Source organism: Protomyctophum parallelum, assembly GCF_964188405.1.
Source record: "Protomyctophum parallelum genome assembly, chromosome: 12".
NCBI lineage: Eukaryota > Metazoa > Chordata > Actinopteri > Myctophiformes > Myctophidae > Protomyctophum > Protomyctophum parallelum.
The window spans coordinates 30353236-30376303 of NC_139712.1; the positions used below are offsets into that span (position 1 = coordinate 30353236).

A 23068-nucleotide genomic window follows, 5' to 3' on the forward strand; every position below is an offset into this window, starting at 1 on the left:
CCACCGAAAATCCAGACTATGTATGAGCCTTCAGAGGACTGTGCAAAAGCACACAGGTGCATTTAGCTAATGAACAGGCATTGCCCCCTACAGGTTAGAACATGTTAGTGCAGCTTTTTGCAAAAAGTGAACCGGCTCATTTTACCATTATGCCAACTCACCATTACCATTATGGTTTCTTCTCTGCAGCGAGCTAGTAAAGATTAACGCCATACAACTTTACAACATCGCATTTAATTTATTATCATTTATTTACATAACGTGTAGAACAGAATTAGGATGTAGAAAATAACATTGACAACAATATGGTACAGATGTTTTCACTTCAGACGGGTCTTCTTCAGCTTGGAGGTGTCCGTTGATCCTTTGCGTTTGCGGGACGGAGTGTTCTGGTTCTCCTCCAGGTAGTACATCTCTATGGGTGGTGTTGGATCCTACAGAACATAAGAGTGATCGTAGTTAGAGATGTTTTCCTTTAATTCCAGTACCGATACCAGTGTATAAAAAAATACAAAAATGAATCATACTCATGTGAAATGAGGGGCGGCTGGTACTGTTTGTTTAAAGTGCTCTACACTAACATTAAAAGTCCATAGACTTGGCTGCCACGTGACAACTCCGAATGCCAGACGTTGGAGGGCCTAGTACCCCTCAAAATCTAGGAAAGTGGTTCACGAAGTGGGGTCTAGGCCGGGACCCTCTTTGTTCCTCGAGGGGGTTTCAAATGGACCCTTAAGGCCTCAACAGAGTCCGTTTTTGCCTTGCGGAGGGGAGTCAAACGCACACAAAAAAACACAAGGTTATATTTAGTCCTTACATAGTCCCTGCGTGAGTTGCGTTGCTATTGTAGGCTTATGTCGGTCTATAATGTGCAATCAACTAATCATCCACTAGATAGCAGCTATGACAGATTAGATTGTACAAAAAGTACTGACACAAGTGCCACTTTATTTTTGTTACAAGTCTTGTTCTCAATGAGAATTGAGATGTAGTTATAACTCGACTGTATATAGTGAGTTTTACACTATATCATCATAATAACTCGACTGCCAATCTACAAGCTCACACTAGCTTGAAACGTGTTTATTTTAATTTTTTTTAAAGATATTTTTTTGCGGCTTACGCCTTTATTGATTTTTTAAGGGATAGAAAGTAGGCTGACAGGAAACGGGAGAGAGATGGGGGGATGACATGCGGTAAAGGCCGTGTCGGGTCCGGGAGTCGAACCCGCGGCACACCGCGACTGGATCACCAGTCCGGTGCCCAGACCGTTACGCTACGGCCTGGGCCTAAAACGTGTTTATTGTCTCCACCAGGCCGAAGGCATGGGGGGAGAGTATGTTTTGCACTCCGTCCGTCCGTCCGTGTGTGTGTGTGTGTCCGTCCGTCCGTGTGTCTGTGAGCAGCTAATCTCGGCCACCGTTAACCCGGTCGATGCCAAATTTTGCACATACACTCCCTGGATGCCAACGATGAACCTCTGCCCCAAAATTCCAGAACGGCCTGTTATAGCGCCACCAGGAGGCCGCTTTGTGCAAAACAAGTTTTTGCACAGTACACCTACAGATTTTGTCCAAACATCGCGCAAATTGGTACACAGTCTCTCTAGAGCCATTCAACGAAACAGGTCTTTCAGATTTCTCAGACTCCATCCTGATTGGTTAAGATTGGCTTCCAAAGTTCACAGGAGTGCTCAGTTTCAAACAAAATGCTGCAAATCATGAACACATCGCGTGATTTCCGTGAAATTGTGCACGCACATTCCCACTAGGCCGAGGAAGAAATGCCACATGAACAATTTCAACTCAGCCTCAAGGTGGCGCTATAACTGGCCGAAAAGTGTTTTTACCTCTAATTTACTTTTGTTGCCCTTTTATCCAACCACCAGATGAAGGCAAGCTGCAATGTCCTACATTCCTATCCTGGTGGAGACCTGTGCCCAGAAGGGCACTTTTTCTAGTTCTAATTGAATTGACCCAGTTTTGCGTCTTTTGCTAGTGATGTAGTGAATGATGCTAATGATGTCAATAAATCATTGCGTTCACATGGGGCAGATTAAACGATGCAGTCAACCATTCATTGTCAAAGGAAGTAATGACGTTCATTACTAGTGGATGATCATCTGCAACGTAAAACACGGTTTGTTGGTAGAGTCTGTAAACGGCTAAATTGTCACCAGATGGAAGCATAGGATTTAGGAGACGATACACAGCTATCAGAGCTTGTACACACTCTGTTCTCCGCAATAATTCCACAGAGTTCTCGTCTGAACACAAGGGCTGGACTGGGTCAAAAATGAATCCCTGACATTTGGCCCAAAAACATATTAAAGCAAGGGGGGCGGCCCATTCATTGGGCGGACCACTGGACATAACGTCAAGTGGCCAGTCCAGGCCTGATAATCACAAACGAGTTTGCAAAGCTGTGCTTCGAACGATGATGTCATGTTGTCCTGTTTAACTTTCAATGTGATATATCCATGCCATCGTGTTTACGTTTACAACTAAATGTGCCGACGGAAGTGTCATCCTCTTTCAAGAAACAGGGTTCGAGCAGAGGAGGAAATGCCTTCTTGCTCTCTGCTGCCAAAGGACGCCAGGGGTAATTTTGCTCTGCTTGCGTCGAGGAACTCCTTGCGCTGCGTTGGATTGGGGTTCGTACCCAGACCGACGGATGACGCAAGGGAGCTGACGCAAGGAGATACATTTCTCTCACGCTCCTTTGCTTAGCGCTGCTTGCGTCGGTTACGGTCGACTCTGTAAAGCACTTTACAGGTCTGTAACTCCGAGAGTTGGGGGGGTCCTTGAAATGATAAAACTTTGAGAACGACTGATCTAGCAATAGACAATTAGTGTGCCAAAAAGTTACTTAAAAAAATAATAAACAGTACAGTAAGTATATGTTACACTGCTAAGTATAAAACAGCAGTGTAACATCAACTGAAGCATTCAAAATACAAAATAATTGATTAATCATGTGATAAATGACAGTGCTATCGGACTGGCATACACGCTCATACCGATGCCAGCATTTTAGGCATTATTGGCAGCTTTTCCGATACTGGAATCGGTACGACTCTACTTATAGTTGAACTACTCTTCAGACAAACATTCAGTATGCACTTAATGGTGGAGCAATTGTAGCATGATGGATTATATTTTGACAACTACCAGTAAATATATGCCATTTTAGAGGCGATATTTCATTTTAAGTTTGATTAAATCAGTGGTTTTCAACCCTTTTCACATGTTTTCATTTTGTCTACAATTCCATGCTGTATTGATTTGGCACCATTAGGAGAGATAACAGACATATGATCAAAATAACAATTATTTTACATTCTCTAATTGTGTAGACTAGTTGTAAATTAAGCAATGGGATGCAGATGTTTAATAATAATGTAACTCTCAAGAGTTAAAGATCTAATAAGGGTCCATTTGGTTACCAACTATCCATCATTTAACTGGGGACCACCTGAAAGCCCCTCAAGAACCACTGGTTGAAAACCACTGGATTAATTTAAATCATAGTTTGAAAATGTCTAAATTCTTATCCCACGATTTTGTAACCCATTTTTTCACCCGGTGCCAACAGGCTAAAATGAAATCCTCTCCAGAACTCTCCTTCTGCCAGCCTGGGGAGAACCCCAGACTGAACTCATGATTCCTTCAATGCATGATGAGAGAGCAGGTCACTTCTTATCACCCGACAGGGTTGTTTCCCAGGTAGGACATAGCGCATGGAAGGAAAAATGTTATTCCAACCAGCTCCTTTGCCCTCCATCAGGTGCCCCGGCTGACCAGGGGGAGGCAGTTTGCATGTTTTTTGTGAGGGTACGTACCCTAGGGAACATGGGGAAAATATGCAAACTCCACACAGAAAGACCCTTTCGCCAAACAACGCAGAGGAGAGAACACACCACCAGTGCCCACCCCACAGTGTCCCCGGCAGGAATTGAACCTGGGACCTTCTAGCTGTGAGAAATCTATCATGGCTTACTGTTGAGACTTGAGAGTAGATTACATTTACGTACGTATTCTTACCTTTTTCAGAAATGTTTTAATTGACAAAAAGAAACTCACATCATTTCTTTAACCAGATAGGATACATAAGAGATGAACATAACCATGTTATGATCCTCCTAATAAACAACAATGGGATATGACCGCCAATGTGAGGCCACTGACCTGCATGAGATAATCTGCGATGTATTCTGGCTTCAAGCACGTGACTCCCTGGGCGGCGGCATCAGTCAGGTCCACTCGGACATCTTCGGGTTTCAGCCATGCAAAGTTTGCAAACAGGTGAGTGGCCTCTTTGTACATATGTGGGGAGCAACCGGGGAGGACCTGGGAGGAGAAGCCAAGCAGTGTTGAACGGTTGATTGTGACAGCAGGTTTTGATTTACGTTTACATTATCCTCAGGGCTCGTCTGAGGACGACCGAGAGTGATTGTCTTTTGAATACAAGTTTTAGTCATCTGAAATGATTTAGTTTTAGCCGAATAAATATCATAAGATTTTAAACTAAAATGTATGTTGGCGGGCCTTGATGGCATCATAATGCCTGATTTTACACTTTGTTGCATGCTGAAAATATCCGATCTCATAAATTCTTATCCCACGATTTTGTAACCCACGGCCAATTACATCAATTTGGGGGTCCTTGACGTGAAAATGTTTGACAACCAGTGTTGCACTCGGGAAAGGCTAAACACTTCCAACAAATAACGATTTTGCTTCTTTTCTTTTATGCCACAGCAGAGAAAGCGGTTAGTTTACCAACCGTGGCTCCACCAGACTGCAGTAGACGCTTGAATCCTGCCTCTCTGTTTGTGTCCATGTTCAGCATGACTTTCCAACCACCGAATGCTCCCTGACGTCAAAAACACAAAAACATGTTTTTTGATTGATTGATTGGTTGAATACTTTATTAGTCAGAAATGTAAACAGCACGTTGTGGTACAGTCAGACATTATGGCTGAAAGGATAACAAAAATGTCGTGGGGACTTGTTTCCATTGTGGTCTTACGTATTCAATTAATCAACATAGCATAAACAATTCAGAATGATTAAACACTGAGACGAATCCTGTCGGTCATTATTCTTCAACAACTACAACCGCGGCATACATTATCCCGCTTATTACACGGCTACTTTATTAATTAATACATTGACCCAAAGGTAACAACAAAACGAGGTATTTCCTATGATTTGAAAGTATTCCACAAGTGTCACGCTGGCCGTCTGCCCAGCTGCAGTCACATCGGAAAACAAGGAAGTGAGTTGACCAATTTTTGGTTTAGTTGTAAATGACATGGTGTGTTTGTTTACATGGCTGTCATGTTGGATACATCACAAAATACAAGCAGCGCAGCAGGTGCTCTGAGGCTTTGATTAGACAGTGGTCTGTTATAGAGCCTGCTAGAGGCAAGCGGTCATTATCAAGAAATAACACACCTGAATTCAGTGATTGACCAATCAGAATCAAGCATTCAACCAAGCCGTGTAATAACATGTTGCTGTTGTCAAGGCATTCTACATTTTGATGGTAGAGTAGTAGAATGAGAATTTGTTCTAAATTTGAGTGATACCAGATTATGGTCAAGTAAATGTTTATCACTCATGCCAAACAAAAGAAAACAAAGGGAAGTGGGGTAAAGTGTCGATTGTCGATACAATGGTACTTGGTAATTAACCAGTAAAGCTTTGTTCACACTAATAAAGCATACTGGACTGGTATATTGACAAGAAATTAAGCTAAAACGCCTGCACATGTGTCAGGCAGGTTATTAGAATATTTAAAGAGTTACAACAATAGCATTAATTAAGTAAAAGCTTTGTGCAGTAGTGAGTTTTAAGATGTTGAAAAGGGGACACGAGTTTGCCTGCCTGATTGATTTTGAGAGAGAAATAAGAAACCCGGGTATATGAAAACAAGTCCAAAGGAAGCAACCATTATTATAATAGGCCAAATGAGTACTTTTATAATCAGATGTTTGAAAATAGCAGATCTACAAGCTCCACAACGTTGTGAGCTACTAGCGCCACTACCAACAAGCGACTGTACAGCCCAAAGACGATTATAATGAGCAGACATGGCAACACAGTCGGTCACTGTTAGTGACAAAGCTGAGACTTTGGAACCGTTAGCAGGGCCCTGCTGGATGATCTCAGGCAGTGACCAGGCTCACAGAGAGCTAGAAGGCAGGATTCTGACAATTCAGGGCTTTAAAAACAAGCAGTAGAATCTTAAAACCAATGTGTGTGATATTGCTCACTTCTTACTGTAGGTGTTAAAAGCCTGACAGCAGTTGTTGTGTATCAGTTAGTCTTTGTATGTTTCCCTTGCTGACAAACTGATTTAAGTGCTTTGCAATAGCAAGTCGGCCGGAGATAAAAGCATGGATGACCTTTTCTAGGTGTGCAGGGGTAAGAAATGGCCTGACCTTCGTTAGCTGACTCAGTTGGGCAACACAGAAAATAAGCACTTTAGCCACCTGGATGTCAAAAGACAGCTCAGCTACAGTATGACACCTACACAGTATGTTGCAAGTCTGAGGCTCATTTTGAACATTGTTAGAAAGGGCAGCCAGACTAGACGCAAGATCACTGACTGACGCTGCTTTATATGAACACATTTTATGGCTAAATGCAGAGGAGAATATTTTCGAATATATATATATATACTGTATATATTTATTTCATTAATATTTGTATTGATTTTTACATTTTATGACAAAGACAAAACAAAAACAAACAGACAGCTCAGCTCAGACACGTTGCAAAACAAAGGACACAGATAACCTACTTATTTCAAGCAGTAAGTCCAGCTGTGATGCTGTCCGTGGTGCTGTAATGGCTGTCTTTTTCTGTCTCCCATTCGGTTTCCTTTTGTAATGTTTAACTTTTTTTTATTGGAAATATTACAGGATTAAGCGGGACTAGACGGTAATATTGCTCACTTACACTGACATTATTTTGCATGTGGGCAGAAGCGGTGGTTAGAAATGAACTGTGGTCGGCAGGAAACAAAACTATTGTGGGCGTTGGCTAGATGAGACAATCGCCGACTGATGGGGCACAAGCACTGCAGCACATATGCACGACAGGGACTTCTATAGTGACTAGTAATCACTACTGCACCAATTGAGTTTAAATGTACCTGTTGGTCTGGACGCCCCTGCAGGGCCTTCCTCCAGCGCATGGCTGCAATGGCCAGTTTCTTCTGCATGGAGGCAATGGAGGGCAAGGCATCCAGGATAGAACTGCTACCCCACTCATAGTCCTCTTCCTGGAACAACATGCGCACAGACACATACACATGGGCAAGAAAGTGAGTCCTGCCCCCATTATGTCAAAACCAATGTCTCTAGTAAAAATCACACCCGTGTGAAGTGAGTGGTGCAACTCCGTGTGGGGGTCCCCGGACGTTCCAGACCCACAGGAACGGCCCACGGTGCCGGCCCGGTTCTGGCGAGCCGCCCTGCGTCCGAATCGGTCGAGAAATGACAGAGTTACCGCGTGGGGGTCCCCGGGGGGGGGGGGGTCTACGGAACATCCAGACCCCCAGGAACGTGGCCAGGGGGAGGGGCCCGGTTCCGGCGATCCGCCTCGCTTCCGAAATGGTTGAGAAATGACAGAGTTACCGTGTGGGGGTCCCCAGGGGGTCCACTCTACTGTTTGTACTGTACTGTCCTTGTACTGTACCCCGAAATCATCATATATATCCACACTTTTCCTGGGCTGTGTGTGCTCCAGGTCCTGTTGATTTCATTGGATATCATTGGTCATCTGACCAGTTTCATTGGTTTTCATTGGATCAAATCGACAGGAACTGGAGCACACACAGCCCAGGAAAAGTGTGGATACAGTTAATATGTGTGTGTGTTAGGCTGCGCAACAGTGACACCTGGTGGTGAAAACCAACCAAGCGCTATTTTCGTGCTTGGAGTCCCCAGGACCTTTTTGTGTTATCCTTTTAGCTTGCATGTATTTGTGTACATAAAGTAATCAATCAATCCAAAAACCAAAATAACATGAAGCCTGCTGCTGCTGCAGTGAGATCCTGACCTGGATAAAGTGTCCGGTGGAGCGGCAGGCGTCCAGGTAGGAGCGATGCAGGATCCACTTGCCGGCCGCCATGGCGGCCAGGTACTTCTCGTTGCGCAGGGGGCTCCCCACCACCATGTGGGTGCAGCTGCGGTCAAAGGACTGGCCGTCCAGGGCCAGGCCTCCTGGACAAGACGAGACGAGAGGAAGGGAAACGACAGTCAAGACAAGTCCAGTTGAAACTAGATCATATTTATGGCACCTTTACAGTATTACACTAGCCTGGCTACAGCCCTGAATCGCTAGCCACGCCCATTAAGAAAATATGTTCTGGCGATTCAGGTCTGGAGTCTCTACCAAAGACGGTGTCAGCTACATTCGGAAATCCGAACGTAGCCAAATAGTAAGCTGATTGGCCATCAGCCGTGTCACTCAACAGCGTCAGACAACAAACACAGTACAGTAACTCATGACCGTATCAATCTGGCTATTAAATCGATGTATGATAAATAGTTTCTTACGACGAGTCCTAGAGCTCTCTGCTATTCTAAATCCTTTAGACTCGTTATTGACCTTATACCAACCTTGAAACGTACTTTAGTTACGTCATGAAGAACAGTGGTCGCTTATTGGCCGGTGGAGTACACAGACATACATACAGCTTGCGCAAGTAATGACTGAAAACACGTTTTATTCTCTTACAAAGATCCTGTATTTTCTCCACTTTTTTAATGCGCCCTCTGCCGTTTACACCATGATTTAATCGCAATGTATTTGTCACCAGTTTGAATCGATTGACGATATATTGTTACATGCCTAAGCGAAACTGAACGTGATGTGCAATAAGGACTATCATGTGCATTGAGGCAAGGCAAGAATATTTGTATATGACAGTTCATACTTAGTGGCAATTTGTTTCCTCAAGCATAGAGAGGCATTTCAAATGACAATAAAACAATAAATTGTAATAAAAATAATAAATAAAGATATATAAAGATGCTCCAATATAAATTATTCTATGACATTTTGAGCCTGGTTTCTACCCCAAAAAGTAAGTGATACTCTGGACTGCAGTACTCCATTATCTTTTGTAATAGAAATAAAAACAAAATTAAAAGTAAAGCCATATTTACCGAGCTCCTCAATGAGGCGAAGGAATAACAACTAAATACAGGGTTCCCACACATTTCTACCAATGAATTTCCAACACTTTTCCAAAAAGATTCCAGAATATTTAACCCAATTTCCAGTAACAATTATTCAGTGCAATAATGTGTCTCTTACACCTATTGTTCAATGCCCAAAGACAGGCGGTTTAGCAACAATAAAGCAAAGAATATAGGTATAATTCCATTCCAAAATTGTGCCAATTATTTTCTACACCACCTATCCTAGGTCACAGGATCACGCTGCAGCACGTTGTGAGCTTGTAGCTCGTCACGTCCGGTTCACAATAGGCTGCAATCATGCAGGCCGTTTGGCGAAAAACGACTTAACAAAATAAATAGCCAAAAACAATCTATGGCCAAATATTTATCCAGGACTCTTAACCCATTTTGGCGGGACCCCCTTTTGGTGTTAGCATTATGTTATGCTTTAGCTATTGAAAAATAGCAGATCTACAAGCTCATAGCGCGCCACCGGGCGCGCTACGAGCTTGTAGGTCTGCTATTTTTGAAAAATCAAAGAACGACTGACATAGAAACATAGCTTTTTCAGAAAACTGTCAGGATGTAGAAGACGTTTTTTTAATCTGATCTTAGGTCAGAATGGGTTAATGAATTCCAAACCTTTTCCAGGACTGGAAAATATTTTTTCAAATTTCAAAATATTTCCAGGAATTTCATGACCGTGGGGAACCCTGTAAATAAAAAGTAAAGCTATATTTACCCAGTTCCTCGATGAGGTGACTGTAATCGATGCGTTCCTGTGGAGTGAGCGAGGACAGCTGAAACCTTGGTGGTTCCTTCTTCTCCTCGGTCTCCTGTGAAGCAACGGAAGGAGAGTTTATAGGACAGCACATCTCATACACAAAGGCAAAATAGCGCTTAAAGTCTGACACCACTGCCACTAAGGGGCACTATCCATAGTTATAAAGGATAGAGGGAGGACCGGAGCGACAGCCCCATCCCCCCGCTATTCATTTCAATGGAACTTGCTCAGTGGCATTTTTAAGCACCCGGAAGAACGCTCCACTTCGGCATTTGCCAACCTAAGTTTGGTTAGCACGGGCATGGGCTCGCCTGCAGTTCCAGCTTTGACCAGTAGGGCTCAGCGCTTCAACGATGGCCAGCCTTTCTGGGGGCTTGGGCGCTATCTCCTTGGGTCAATGTGTTCTTTAAGTTGGAATTCCCATAAGGCAGTGGTTTTCAACCAGTGGTCCGGGGACCACCAGTGGTCCTTGAAAGGATTCCAATTGGTCCCCAGCTAAATGATATTAGATCTTTAATGCTTGAGTGTAAAATGAGACCTGTACAGGTACATTTGGTTTCATTTTACACTCTCAAGAGTTCAATTATTGTTAAACAAGTCGACAAAATTAGAGAATGCAGAATAATTATTTTGATCAACGCTAGCATGTTATCTGTCCTATGGTACAAACGTCAATACAGCATGGAAATGGACAAAATGTTATTCAACGGCAACAAAAAAGTTTTCGGTCTGAGAGGCTAAATGTCATCAGGTGTTCCGTGGCTCACAAATGCTGAATAAATAATGCAGGTCCCTTTGTGCTGAATAAATAATGCGGGTCCATTTGTACACTCTGAGTTATATGGGGTCCTTGAACACTCTCAGAGTTATATGTGGTCCTTGAACACTCTCAGAGTTATATGTGGTCCTTGAACACTCTCAGAGTTATATGGGGTCCTTGAACACTCTCAGAGTTATATGTGGTCCTTGAACACTCTCAGAGTTATATGTGGTCCTTGAACACTCTCAGAGTTATATGGGGTCCTTGAACACTCTCAGAGTTATATGGGGTCCTTGAACACTCTCAGAGTTATATGTGGTCCTTGAACACTCTCAGAGTTATGGTCCTTGAACACTCTCAGAGTTATATGGGGTCCTTGAACACTCTCAGAGTTATATGGGGTCCTTGAACACTCTCAGAGTTATATGGGGTCCTTGAATACTCTCAGAGTTATATGTGGTCCTTGAACACTCTCAGAGTTATATGGGGTCCTTGAACACTCTCAGAGTTATATGTGGTCCTTGAACACTCTCAGGGTGCCATTTTGAAGATCCGTTTTACAATGGGGTAATACATAAATTGCCCTCGCTCTGCGCACAATCGTATTATGAAAGGCATATCGGCCCGTGTTGAACGCACACACATATGGCATACGGCGTTCCTGAATATTTTAGCATTGTGGGAGTGTCCATATGTTAATTATTTTCGCTTTGCGCAATTTGCTATTAAGCCCCTTGACCTAAAAACACTCAGCGCATAACGATTAGACGTGGGTCTGACCACCTCATAAACGCAAAAAGCACTGTTTGATTTTACACTTGAGCGGCTCTGGGAGGCTGCTGGAGTGTTGCCATGTCTGTTTATTATAAGCGGCTTCTTTTTCTGTAAAGTTGCTTGTAAATATTGGTAGTTGTAGCCTACTAGTTAGTGTGGTTGCCCTGAGGGCAACTATACTATTGTTCTAGTGCTCTGTTTATTTTGACGCATTATACCTCCCACAGTTTTTGTCGCACGCACTTGAGCCATATGTCAAAACGACGGGCTACATCGGGAATCGTGTGCTTGTATTTTGCTAAGACATTTGTTGGATAATTTAATTGATATGAATTAATTAGTGCATTAGTGCATTTCCCCATAGACATGAATGGGAAAATGCAAAAACTCACTTTCAAGTATTTTTTCCTCTGAGACCGTAAGGGCTATACTTACAAGACTTGGAGGAGAGATTCATCATAATTATTAAAATTAATTACCTTAGAAGTATATCGTTCGGCCTCATGGTGGCGCTATAACAGCCAACTTTACCTTTTGGGCTATAACTCTTGAACCGTAGGTCGTAAAATCAAAAAGTTTTTTTCCCTGGATTCCTTGGGTCATGACGCATCTCCCCATATAGGCCACGCCCATTTGCGTCTAGATAGATTTCCCGCCATTTTGATTTTTTTTCAAAACACACTTTTTGCTCCTCCTCCTACAGATTTTGTCCAAATTTCACAAAAATCGGTACACATGATCTCCGGACCTATCCGATTAAAACAGCACAGTCAGAATTTAGATCTTCTGTATCGTTCGGCCGTAATCGTCTTCCGAAGTTAGTGGGAGGGGCCTACTTTACAAAACACGCCACAATTCACGCACGGAATGTCCGATCCATCCCAAATCTGAATCACATGTCGAGGGTGGCTTAATCAACGCAGAGCCAAAAGTGATTCCATTTTCGACGGGTGCGATGTGGGCAACCACACTTTGCAATTTCCCGGAATTGCCTCTTTCTAGTTGTGGTTGCTTTTCTTGTTTCTAAAGTGGTTATTTGGGCTTTTCTCCTAATGTTGTTTAAACCAGTGATCCTCACACAGATCCCCAGATGAATGCATTTGCCCAACTAAGGACGGCTAATCCAAAAATTTAATAAAAAAATTCCAAGATTACTTTTGAAAATAGCAGATCTATACCAGCTCACAATGCATCACATTCATTCATTAAAACTATGAACTCTGACTGCAGGGGATATATAATGATCATTATAACAATGTGCAAGAACATATTTAAAAAGAAGGAAGAACTTTATATTTGTGGACAATCAAAATGTTTTTTTATTTTAATGTGGTGTCATTAAAATTAATCTGGATATGGCAGACTCACTATCTAGAAAATAAAAACATGGCACTTCATTTAAAATAGGTTACAGACCCCTGTTATATGCGCTTATTTTTATAGACCTATTTACTTGTTTCTATGAGACATGGCAACAGCCTCTTTTTGCGTCTTTTTTTTGTAAAATGTTGAGATTAGAAACGGCCATAATTCTTTCATTTCTCAACCTTAAAAATAAATAAAAACATCTCCATAATCCGTGGGAAGTTTGCTTTCATATGCTGTATCACACCTGATTCAAGTCTTCTTCAATAAAATGCTAAGAGCGAAGACCATATACCATCGGGGCCACAGGCACAGCATTAAGCAGCAGCATTCAACTCATTCCTTCATCATGACTTGAATGAAATAAAATATAATAAACGTTATTTTTTTACTGGTGTTTTTCAATAGAAACAAATTATTTTGAGGCATAAAGGTGACAGCATGCAGTGCAATAGGAATAATTAACCCAAATGTGACAAAGTCATGTCATGTCTTCTATGGTGCCAGCCTGAAGAAATGTAATACCACGATCCCCAAAGTGCGCATTCCGTATGTGACATCAGCTGACTGGTAGAGAATAGTACGGACATGTTGATTGGGTACGTCTTAAACACTCCTTAAACACACCCATGACTAATTCAAGGCCGTTTTGCGCAATCCACGGGGTGTCGAAAGCACTTCTTAACATGCCCAAAATTGCAATATGACATACCACACGCCCCCAGCTCATAAAACTGTAATATGATTAGTAATATTATTTGAACTGCTTAATGGAGCCCTCAGAGTTATATGGGGTCCTTGAACACTCTCAGAGTTATATGGGGTCCTTGAACACTCTCAGAGTTATATGGGGTCCTTGAACACTCTCAGAGTTATATGGGTCCTTGAAAGGTTTGAAAACCACTGATCTAGGAATGGTAAATCCATGATCAGGAAAAACACTTTTTGCCCAGGAATCCTTCAGAATAAAGGCGCTAGAGTGAACGGCTGTGCGCATGCGTGAAACATGTCAGAGAGCGCTGCACAAGGCGTTGCCTAGCAACGGCCATGTCAAAAATATAGATTTTAGTGATCCGGTTTTATACAATTATTAAAACAGACCTTAAGACATCCCCAGACGTCATGGGCCTCCTCCTATGGGTGTAATTCTAAAGATATCTGGAGACGTCTGGGCCACAAAACCTGTTAAAACATCCTCAATATTTTTAAACTACCGCCGTCATACATTATCCCTTTCTTAACCCATTCTGACCGGGCACCCATTTTGGTGTCGGCATCATGTTATGCTTTAGCTATTGAAAAATAGCAGATCTACAAGCTCATATCGCGCCACCGAGTGGCGCGATACGAGCTTGTAGGTCTGCTATTTTTGAAAAAAATCGAAGAACGACTGACATTTTTTAGAATCTGATCTCAGGTCAGAATGGGTTCATCAGACCAGTGTGTGTCCGGCGGAAACCTCGTATGAATCTGATCTCAGGTCAGAATGGGTTAAAGTACACCTACAAGTTGATTAAATAATAATGTAAATAGCACAGCAAGAGTATGAAAACATCGGAATGGCATTCTTCTTGTACCTGTGGCTCAGGTGGCAGGAGAGGGGGAAGGCTGTGTGCGTTTACCTGTGGCTCGGGTGGTACAGGGGGGTTGGCGAGGGGGAAGGCTATGCTGGGAGCTTTAGGGGTGAGGATGTCATCCTCCACCTCCTCCACTGGAGGGGTCATGGTCCTCTGCTGGTCGATGACGTCACAGACAACTGACGGGTGGAGGGAGAAATCATACTTTAGAGGGGAGCATTGACATCAATCTTCGATTTATTTTGTCTTCTTATCAGAGAAAAACCTTATCCTCCGTTTTTGAGAGAGATCATATGTCATTAGCACACTAGAGGATAACTGATATAGAATCTGGCCGATATAGCAGACATTATTTGATTTATCTTTGACAACATTAAAGATCCCTGCACACAGAGCGAGTTTTTCGGATTTTTAGCTGCGTTTCTCCGTCGGTTTTCCGAAAAACGCGGCCAGTGTGCAACCACCTTAATAAATGAAATATTTACAAATAGAAACTTTTAGCAAATGTATGTTTTTTTTAATTGATCACATCATTCTGCACTTGACAAAAACGTTGGGAACCCTCTGAAATACAAAGTGGTGGAAGCTCAGATGCAGAAGAAAATCCAAATTTATTGCAGCACAAAAAAAGAACAGAAAATCCAAAAAGCCCAGAAGATCGCAAAAATGCAAAATAAACTAAATAAAAGTAAGGCTAAATTCTTTCAACTACAGCGTACCTTCAAAAACACACGAGAGAGTGAACCTTTAAAGACACTCAATATCTCAGCGCCTACTGAATGAAAAACAGGGTTTAAATATAGAAACAAATCAACGCCATGACGGAATGGCTATTTGTTTTATGCGTTTAATTCACAGTTTTTTAATAATTAAATTGAAAGAGCGGATTTGCCACGGACCTGGTGACGAGGCCGTCTCTTTATGATGACAAAACCGGAAATCGAGCAGTGCTCTGGGCTGCAAGGGTTTCTGGGAAAATGAGTTCAATGTAAGTGGACGATGGTTTAGAGTTAGACTGGGCATTGCGAGCCATCGCAGCCTGTTGTTGTTCCGGGTCGCGATGATCGCATGTTATTTTCATGGAATAAAGCTGCAAATACTTAACAATTCTGGCAGCCTACAGTGTAGGTAGGATATATTAATTTAAATCCCCAAAAGAGGGTGTGGTAGGGAAGGCCGGGGCTCCACTGAGTGTGTTGTGTTGCCTTGCATTTGCACCGCGTCAAAAAATGAACTGGGGCGAATGGGTGGACCGCCCAGAAGCTGTCCCAAACAACTGTCGGCAGTGGAGAAACCTTCATAGATTAAAAAGGGAACATTCCCTGCATCGACGATGACGCAACGCTGACGGACACCTGATGGCTGCAGTGGAGCTGCAAACAATGTCCAAAATGGCCACCAGAGGGCTACCACAATCCCAAACCATGACAGTAATACCCAATAGCGAGACTTGCTATCTCCGGTTTACTTCCTGTATCTGTGTGAAGTGGGCGGTCTCCTTTTAAGAGGTGGGAAGCAGGTTGGAGTCTATTCATTCCAATGGAAAAGTGAATATGAATTATGAACACAGCTTTTTACTTTAGCCTCATGGTCACTGAACCAAATATTGGACCCGATCGCCACAAACAATCTTCCCAAGATTTTCATACTAAAATCTACTTTATTATCGAGCTCTCTCTGTCCCAGCAACACACTCTTGTGGGATCTAGCACCAGTAACCATAGGACGTTCGCGAGATTTGCTGTCTGACGCCGGCGCCCACTTAGGAGACGATTTGTAGGATTTGTGTAACCATGTTTTAAAGCATTATGTTATACTTTAGCTATCGAAAAATAGAAACTTGTAGATCTGCTATTTTTGTGAAAATGTGCCTCAAATCTTTGAATATATATTATGACAGTGACCATTTTAACTCAAATCTTTGCTTCTGGGGAGGTCCCTGGAACAACATATTTTCAGATGGGGGGGCGGAGGCATATTACATTTTTGGTTTTACAGTTTTGGTGTCCTAGACATGAAATATTGAGAACCACTGATATAGAAACATGAGGTTTTTCCAGAAAAAAAGGCCTTTTAAAAAGAAATGTTTTAAATGTTGACGTCAGGCCTAAATCTTTGGTACTGCTCACCCATCTCCACCAGCTCAGAGTCAGTCATGGAGTCCCGGTGTGATGACGACGTGGCGTTTTCTGACTGAGTAGTGGTGGAGGTAGTAGTGGTGGAGGGTGGTGGTGGTGGCATCATGGCCAGGGGCTCCGAGTGCTGTGAGGGGCTGCCAGGCCACTGGAGGTTGTCGGCCAGCTTGGCTCTCTCCTCCCTGGCTGTGGGGTCGTCCCACACAATCTGCTCACTCTGAGATGGCTCCGAGTTCATATCCATGGCCGCTTCCCTGGACACCCTGGGAACCAACAGACACAGCAGTGGTTGGAAATTCTCATTAAAGGTAATAGTGAAAAGTGAAGTAATATCATGATCATGACTAGGGTTATACATTTTAACTTTACTATTAATTGTCATTTATTGAGATTAACGCAATTGTGTTTTTGTGGACATATGAATGAAAAATCAATTTCTGTTTGGCTTTTAGGCTTTGAAGTTGCACAGGTGCAGATATAATGAATAACCTGAATATACAAAAACAAATGTGACGAATGACGAAAATAGTTGATGCGTAAGCAAGTTTTTGAAAATGTTTGAAAATACACAAAAACAATTCCACATGGAAACGATTACGACGATTATGCAAAAATACTGATGTATTGATTGCGACAGCTCTAACCTCAGGGCCTCCAGGGTGCGTCTGCTCCCACTGCGTCCCGGGCGAGGCCCCTGGCCGTCGGGCGTGCCACGTGGGGAGGAGTAGGAGTCTGCCCCGACGGAGCCCAGCCTGTTGAGGCGGACTGAGGACCGCCGGCCTGCGCTCAGCTTGGTGGCAGACATGATCTCCTGGAGCTGCTTCTGCAGAGTGTCTCTCATCTCCTGAGTCTCGTTGAAATCTGAGAGGAGAAAAAAAGAGGAAAGTTAAGAAAGGCCATGAATTACAATGTTCGGTAACACTTTCTATGAAGCCCACATTTAAAGTGTTACCCGATGTTGTTCTTATCATCAGCTTATCGCCTACCTTTTACTACTATAATTCTACTATCTTAGTAATACTACTGTTATATAAGAATTACTAAACCTCCGTCCTTCGGTCTGTCTTCATCGATTTTTCTCTTCAGGGGCTGACCAATAGATCATTGCACACAGGGATGGACCACTGGCATATGTGAATAAGCTGAAGATATAGATTTTTCTGGATTCAGAATTCTTCACCATTCAAGACGTGTATTAGAATTTGTATTAACTTTTATTAACACTGCTGTGGGTTGAGTTGGGGAAGTGACTCCTGGGAGCAGTGCTATGTTAACTGAACGGTAGGTGTTTCCAATCGTCTAATAGTAAGTAGCAAGCCTTGGCGAGGGCTGTAGTGTACACACACACACACACACACACACACACACACACACACACACACACGCCACACCAGATAGTGCCAGCAGAGTACAGCAGTCCTGCAGCGAATAAAGAAAAACAGGTGGTCATGTACTCGTAGCCATGAGTTGAGCGGCATGAACGTGCACAAATGATGTTAATGTTGAGCTGGCTCAACAGTTAGCCTCACTAACTTACTCATCCTTACTCATCTGCAAAGAGGAAAGGCTGGTTGTTCTGCCGGAAGCAGGGCTTCCAGTGCTTGAACTTCCTATTGTGATTATCTCAAATAATTGCGATTAGTGGATTATGTAATTGTGACAGGCCTACCTGGGTATGGACTAGTTGTAGATAGTAAGTGAACAGATTGTACCTCTCTCCTCCTGTTCCTGGTGTTGCTCCACCTCTCCATCATTGAGACGTGGGCATGTCGACGCCTCCTCTGTGGCGTTGTCCACAGGCTGTAGTAGAAACAAGTCCAAGTAAAGATGTCAGAACTGGGACTGTAAAGCAAACTCTTCTAGCCTTAAATTAAGAGCTTGTATGATGGGTGGTTGTGTGCCAAAGCAGCCAATAGAGTAGCCAAACAAAGCAGCCATAGTAACAACTATGTATGCCGGCTGGCTGGTGTTAATTCACCATTTCAGGGGACTGAATGTTTTTCATTCCAAGGACCCCTTAGCTGAGAGTTGTTTTGTTTTGTTTCTTTACACGTTCTTTGCTATTAATATCGTGTATTCACGTTATTTTCTGACAAAATATACTTTGTAAACTTGACTGGTGGCTCTGTACTTGAGTCTGCTCTTTTTTCCACTCTACCCACCCCTCTCCTGACTTATCTTGTCGTGCGACCTACCATGTCGTTCTGGATCTCGGTGACATCTTTAGCTTGTGTTCGAGTGGTCCTCTGGGAGCTGTCTGGTACCTGACTAAGGTTCAGGCTCATCTTGGGGTTGTAGGTGAACGGATACAGAACCTCCGAGACACGCTTCTGCTCCTCAGCGCACTGCAGAGGAGACCAAAACAAATAGTGCACACACACACACACACACACAGTATTCAACCAACTTCTTATCAGGATTAACCAACATAATAATAATAATAATAATAATAAAACTTTGTATAGCACCTTTCATGACATGAAATGCAGCTCAAAGTGCTTTACAGAACAATGGAGAATAAAAGAAAAGCAAGGCAACGTAAGAAACATAAGAAAAATAGCATTGCCGTTGTAAATCGTTTGCCAGCCAAGTCTATGGAAGGATAGATGGATGGATGTGGCCTATAGAGGGTTTGCATGTGACATCATCGTACCTGGAAGTTATGCAGGAACACCCACTGAGTGTCAAAAACTACTTTCTGGCCTTGACAGCCCATTCATCCAAACAGAAAAGTCCTGTCTGATTGCATTAAACAATGTTAAACTCACCAACATTGCAGCTGTACGAATCTGCAAAGTTTTTGTTTCATAAAAATCCACCATAGAAACGTTATGAGCTAGTTTCTGTCAAGAAATGCCTTGCATTTGATTATTTTTCAAATTTTTAAGTGTCGGAGTTTGGAAGTGCTTGTTTTCAATAACACAACATTTTGCTGCCTCCTGCATTCTGTGACATTTAGAAAAGGTGGTACACAGGACGGTTGAGTGATTTCCAACGAGCGCTTCCAAACTCCAACACGCTGCTCAATGTTTTGCCACTCAGTCTAGATGAGGGGGGCGTGTCCTGATGGGAAAATCATGCACGTGCATACTCTCTATAAGAATATAGTGGGCGCCCCTCACTTCACACGAGTGTGATTTTCTTTAACCATCACTCAAAAAAGGTCACGTATTTTCATCAACTGGGTGAGTTAATCCTAGCAGAGGACTTTAGGAACTGCTTGGCAGATAGAAATCAGCTCATGTGGTTCATGTGGTTAAGGGAGCAAACGTACAGCCTGTAGCCAGTGTTGAGACACCACATGCAGTCCTCTCTCCTTCACTCCTCTGTATTCACGAGTGGTGTCCCCCACGCGGCCTTGGTAGATGTAATGAGTCACTGTGTCGTCACAAGACCACCTGAAGAAACAATGCATAACTAACAGGTTAACCCTTTATTTGTTTTTAATAGATCACTCACAGATAATAATTAAATAGTATTTGAGAGGGGTGAAGGTGTGGGTTCTATGTAAACTTGGCACCAGACCTGAAGTCTGCTCCCAGAGAGGCAGCAGTAGCATTCAGTTCACTCTGCATCTTCACTAGCTTCTTTCCCACACAGATCACCACGCCAGCCAGGGGTCCAGCTTCCTTTTCCTGGACCTATTCATGAAATTTATAAAATAATATACCGGTACTTTAAAATTTTGGTTTTTACTGGAAAAACTCAGACAAAGGATGTAACCAATTAGTTTCATGTTTGACCCATTGAGTTACATAAGACCACAGCATTATCATTTGATTTTCAATTATTCAATTATTTTCCGGGAACTGCAAACAGACAAACTATTACATTACGATTTACGGGATTTGGATTTTCCCTCTGCATAATGTGTGTACGAGGGGGTTTGGAAATAAATTGAGTTTACTTTGATCTTTTTTAGGTTAGTCATTTAGTCATTGACCGGGTAGAGGTGTTGCCAAAGAAGTGTCTGGGACTGGGAATCTGGTTATGATCTTCTTGTTAGGACCCCCCGGAAAATGAGATGATACATTTCAAGGGGTTTATCTTCTCAATAAAAAAGGTACTATCTCTCGAACACAGGGGTAGACAAACTTAGGCACGGGTGCCCCACAGGGGAGGGGGCGATCAGTGGCACACTGACACGTAAAATATATATTTTTTAAATGTACTCAATTAAATTAAGTGCCCTTACATCTGTATGGAAATTTAATCCTGCAAATAATTCTACATTCATTCACATTTGAACTCTGACGTTGAGTATGAATAATGGTCATAACAATGTGGAAAAAGTAGAAAACAAATAGACAGTATATGGACAGTCAAACTCAGTTGGAAATATTGAATTGTGATGTGGTGTTCTAAATTAAACTTAATGTTGATATGGCACAATAAAAACACCTGCTCTAACTTATAGGCCACCTTTGAGAGTGAGTGTGCGTGTGTGTGTGTGCGTGCGTGCGTGCGTGCGTGTAGTCTGTGTACCTCCGGCTCTGTGGGCTTGTTGAACTGGGGACTGGCACTCAGGGCCTGCATGGCTGCAGCGTGGCTGCGGCTGCTGTTGGCCAGAGCTAACTGCATCTTTCTGTTGACCAGATCGGTCAGCGGAGTCTCCACCTTCCCCCCCAGCTTAGATGCTCCCGCTGGAGTATCCAACAGTCCCAACGCATCCTAGAACAAAAAAGGGACATCCTACCCATTAAGAGTATATCGTTGCTGTCGGGTGGAACTGGAAACCTCATATGTCCAAAACTGTTTTCAGGAACGATGTAGAAGTAGTGTTCAGAAGTAAAGAAAATAGCCAATCAACGCCTCTGCCCAAACAGTCTACAAGTAAGTAAGCAAGCCTTGCCAAGCCACGTGGCCCGGCCCATAGGGCAGGAACCTATCTCCTGCAGCGTGAGGCAGCTCCATTTACAAGTACAGGTACTTGTAAATGGACATGACGCTAGTATGTCTCAATCTCAGAGCACACACTTTAACCACAAGGCCACTAAACTATATATACTGCCTATAATAAACTCAGCACAAAAGCCTTGGTTGGTTATTTCTCCCCTTTAAAAATACCAATTGGTATTGTATTTTATATATCTTTTTAATTGTTTTTTTTTTCAAGTCACCTTACAACGAGGTATAGCTTGTAGGGATCGGGCATTCGTGGAATGAGCAAAACAGCTAAACGTGTGGGTAGCGCCTCCAAAGAATTAAGTGTTATTCACCCTTGCTTTGAGTTGCTTAGTGGATTGGATGATTGCACTCTCACACAGTAATATGGAGAAGGAAATAAAACAAATTGGTCATTTTTACACTTCATTAATTTTACAAACTCAGGAAGATCCATACGCAGCCACAACACTTGGTATGGTATCTCACAGGCAAGACAACACTTGAAGGCAATCTCAATGCAGTGACATATCGGGATGAGATTCTGAAGCCAGTGGAGATCCCATATCTTCAAAATCTGGGACCTAACGCCATCCTCCAGGATGACAATGCTCGCCCCCACAGAGCCAGGATGAGGATGGCCTGCCGTGAGTCCAGACCTCAACCCAATTGAACACTTGTGGGATCAGTCAGCTTGGGCGTGCTGTACGTGCTAGAGTGACCAACATAAGCATGTTGGCTGACTTGCAAAAAATCCGGGTTGAGGAATGGGATGCCATCCCACAGCAAAATGTGGCTAGGTTGGTGACCACCAGCATTAGGAGGGGGTGCAAAGTTGTTGCGGCTGTGTATGGATCTTCCAGACACTACAGAGTTCCCGAAAGCCCAAACCACAGCAATGGATCGCCATGCAACTCCTTGCAACCAAACGGTTGAAACTCTAAATCTAGGGTACTCTCCATGGTTTTGACCAAAAGGGCAATGTTCCGTCTTCATTTCTGACTTCAGGAAGCATCTCGTTTGGAATATAAAGGCTTCTAGAGAGACTTTAGATGTACCAGCGTGAGGTAAGAACGGAAGATTATGCCTCCCAGTTAATGGGTAACGGAAGGTGGGGTTTTTCAGAGTAAAATCTGCCTCATCTGCTGGCACTCTAGCGCCTTTATTTTGAAGAATTCGCCGGCAAAATAGTGTTAACACACAATTAATACTGTGTAAAAATGGCCAATATGTGTTGTTTTTTCCTTATTACTGTGGGAGAGTGCAATCATTCAATCTGCTAAGCAACTCAAAACAAGCGTGAATACCAACTATTTGCCATTTTGGCAATTTATTTGGAGGTGCTACCCACACGTTTAGCTGTGTTGCTCATTCCACAATTGCCTGAATACAATACCAATTGGTATAATATAAAAGTGGAGAAATAATGGACCAAAGTTAAGTTTTCGAACATTTTGTGCTGAGTTTAGTAGCCTATAATTTATACACTTCCAATTTATACGCATCACGGCCCCAGCACTAGTTTCCGCATCAACACTCAAGCTGATAAGAGGCTCAATCCAAAAATAGCTGATCTACAAGCTAATACAA

The 23068-nt window shown here is 42.8% G+C and overlaps 1 protein-coding gene across 2 annotated transcripts in view; it reads right to left on the minus strand.

Moving 5' to 3' along the window:
- Positions 1 to 246: 246 nt before the first annotated feature.
- Positions 247 to 23068, minus strand: part of topbp1 (DNA topoisomerase II binding protein 1) — a 39046-nt gene continuing 16224 nt past the window's right edge. For both annotated transcript variants that reach the window (XM_083777873.1, XM_083777874.1), the window contains exons 16-29: positions 21080 to 21265; positions 20120 to 20235; positions 19869 to 19992; positions 18790 to 18939; positions 18307 to 18394; positions 17239 to 17455; positions 16589 to 16857; positions 14505 to 14638; positions 9942 to 10035; positions 8073 to 8236; positions 7165 to 7293; positions 4786 to 4875; positions 4188 to 4349; positions 247 to 434 (exon numbers count right to left, since the gene is read on the minus strand). In XM_083777873.1, coding sequence (XP_083633999.1) covers positions 321 to 434; positions 4188 to 4349; positions 4786 to 4875; positions 7165 to 7293; positions 8073 to 8236; positions 9942 to 10035; positions 14505 to 14638; positions 16589 to 16857; positions 17239 to 17455; positions 18307 to 18394; positions 18790 to 18939; positions 19869 to 19992; positions 20120 to 20235; positions 21080 to 21265 — 2037 coding nt within the window. In that variant the 3' untranslated portion in view covers positions 247 to 320. The remainder of the gene's footprint in view (positions 435 to 4187; positions 4350 to 4785; positions 4876 to 7164; positions 7294 to 8072; positions 8237 to 9941; positions 10036 to 14504; positions 14639 to 16588; positions 16858 to 17238; positions 17456 to 18306; positions 18395 to 18789; positions 18940 to 19868; positions 19993 to 20119; positions 20236 to 21079; positions 21266 to 23068) is intronic.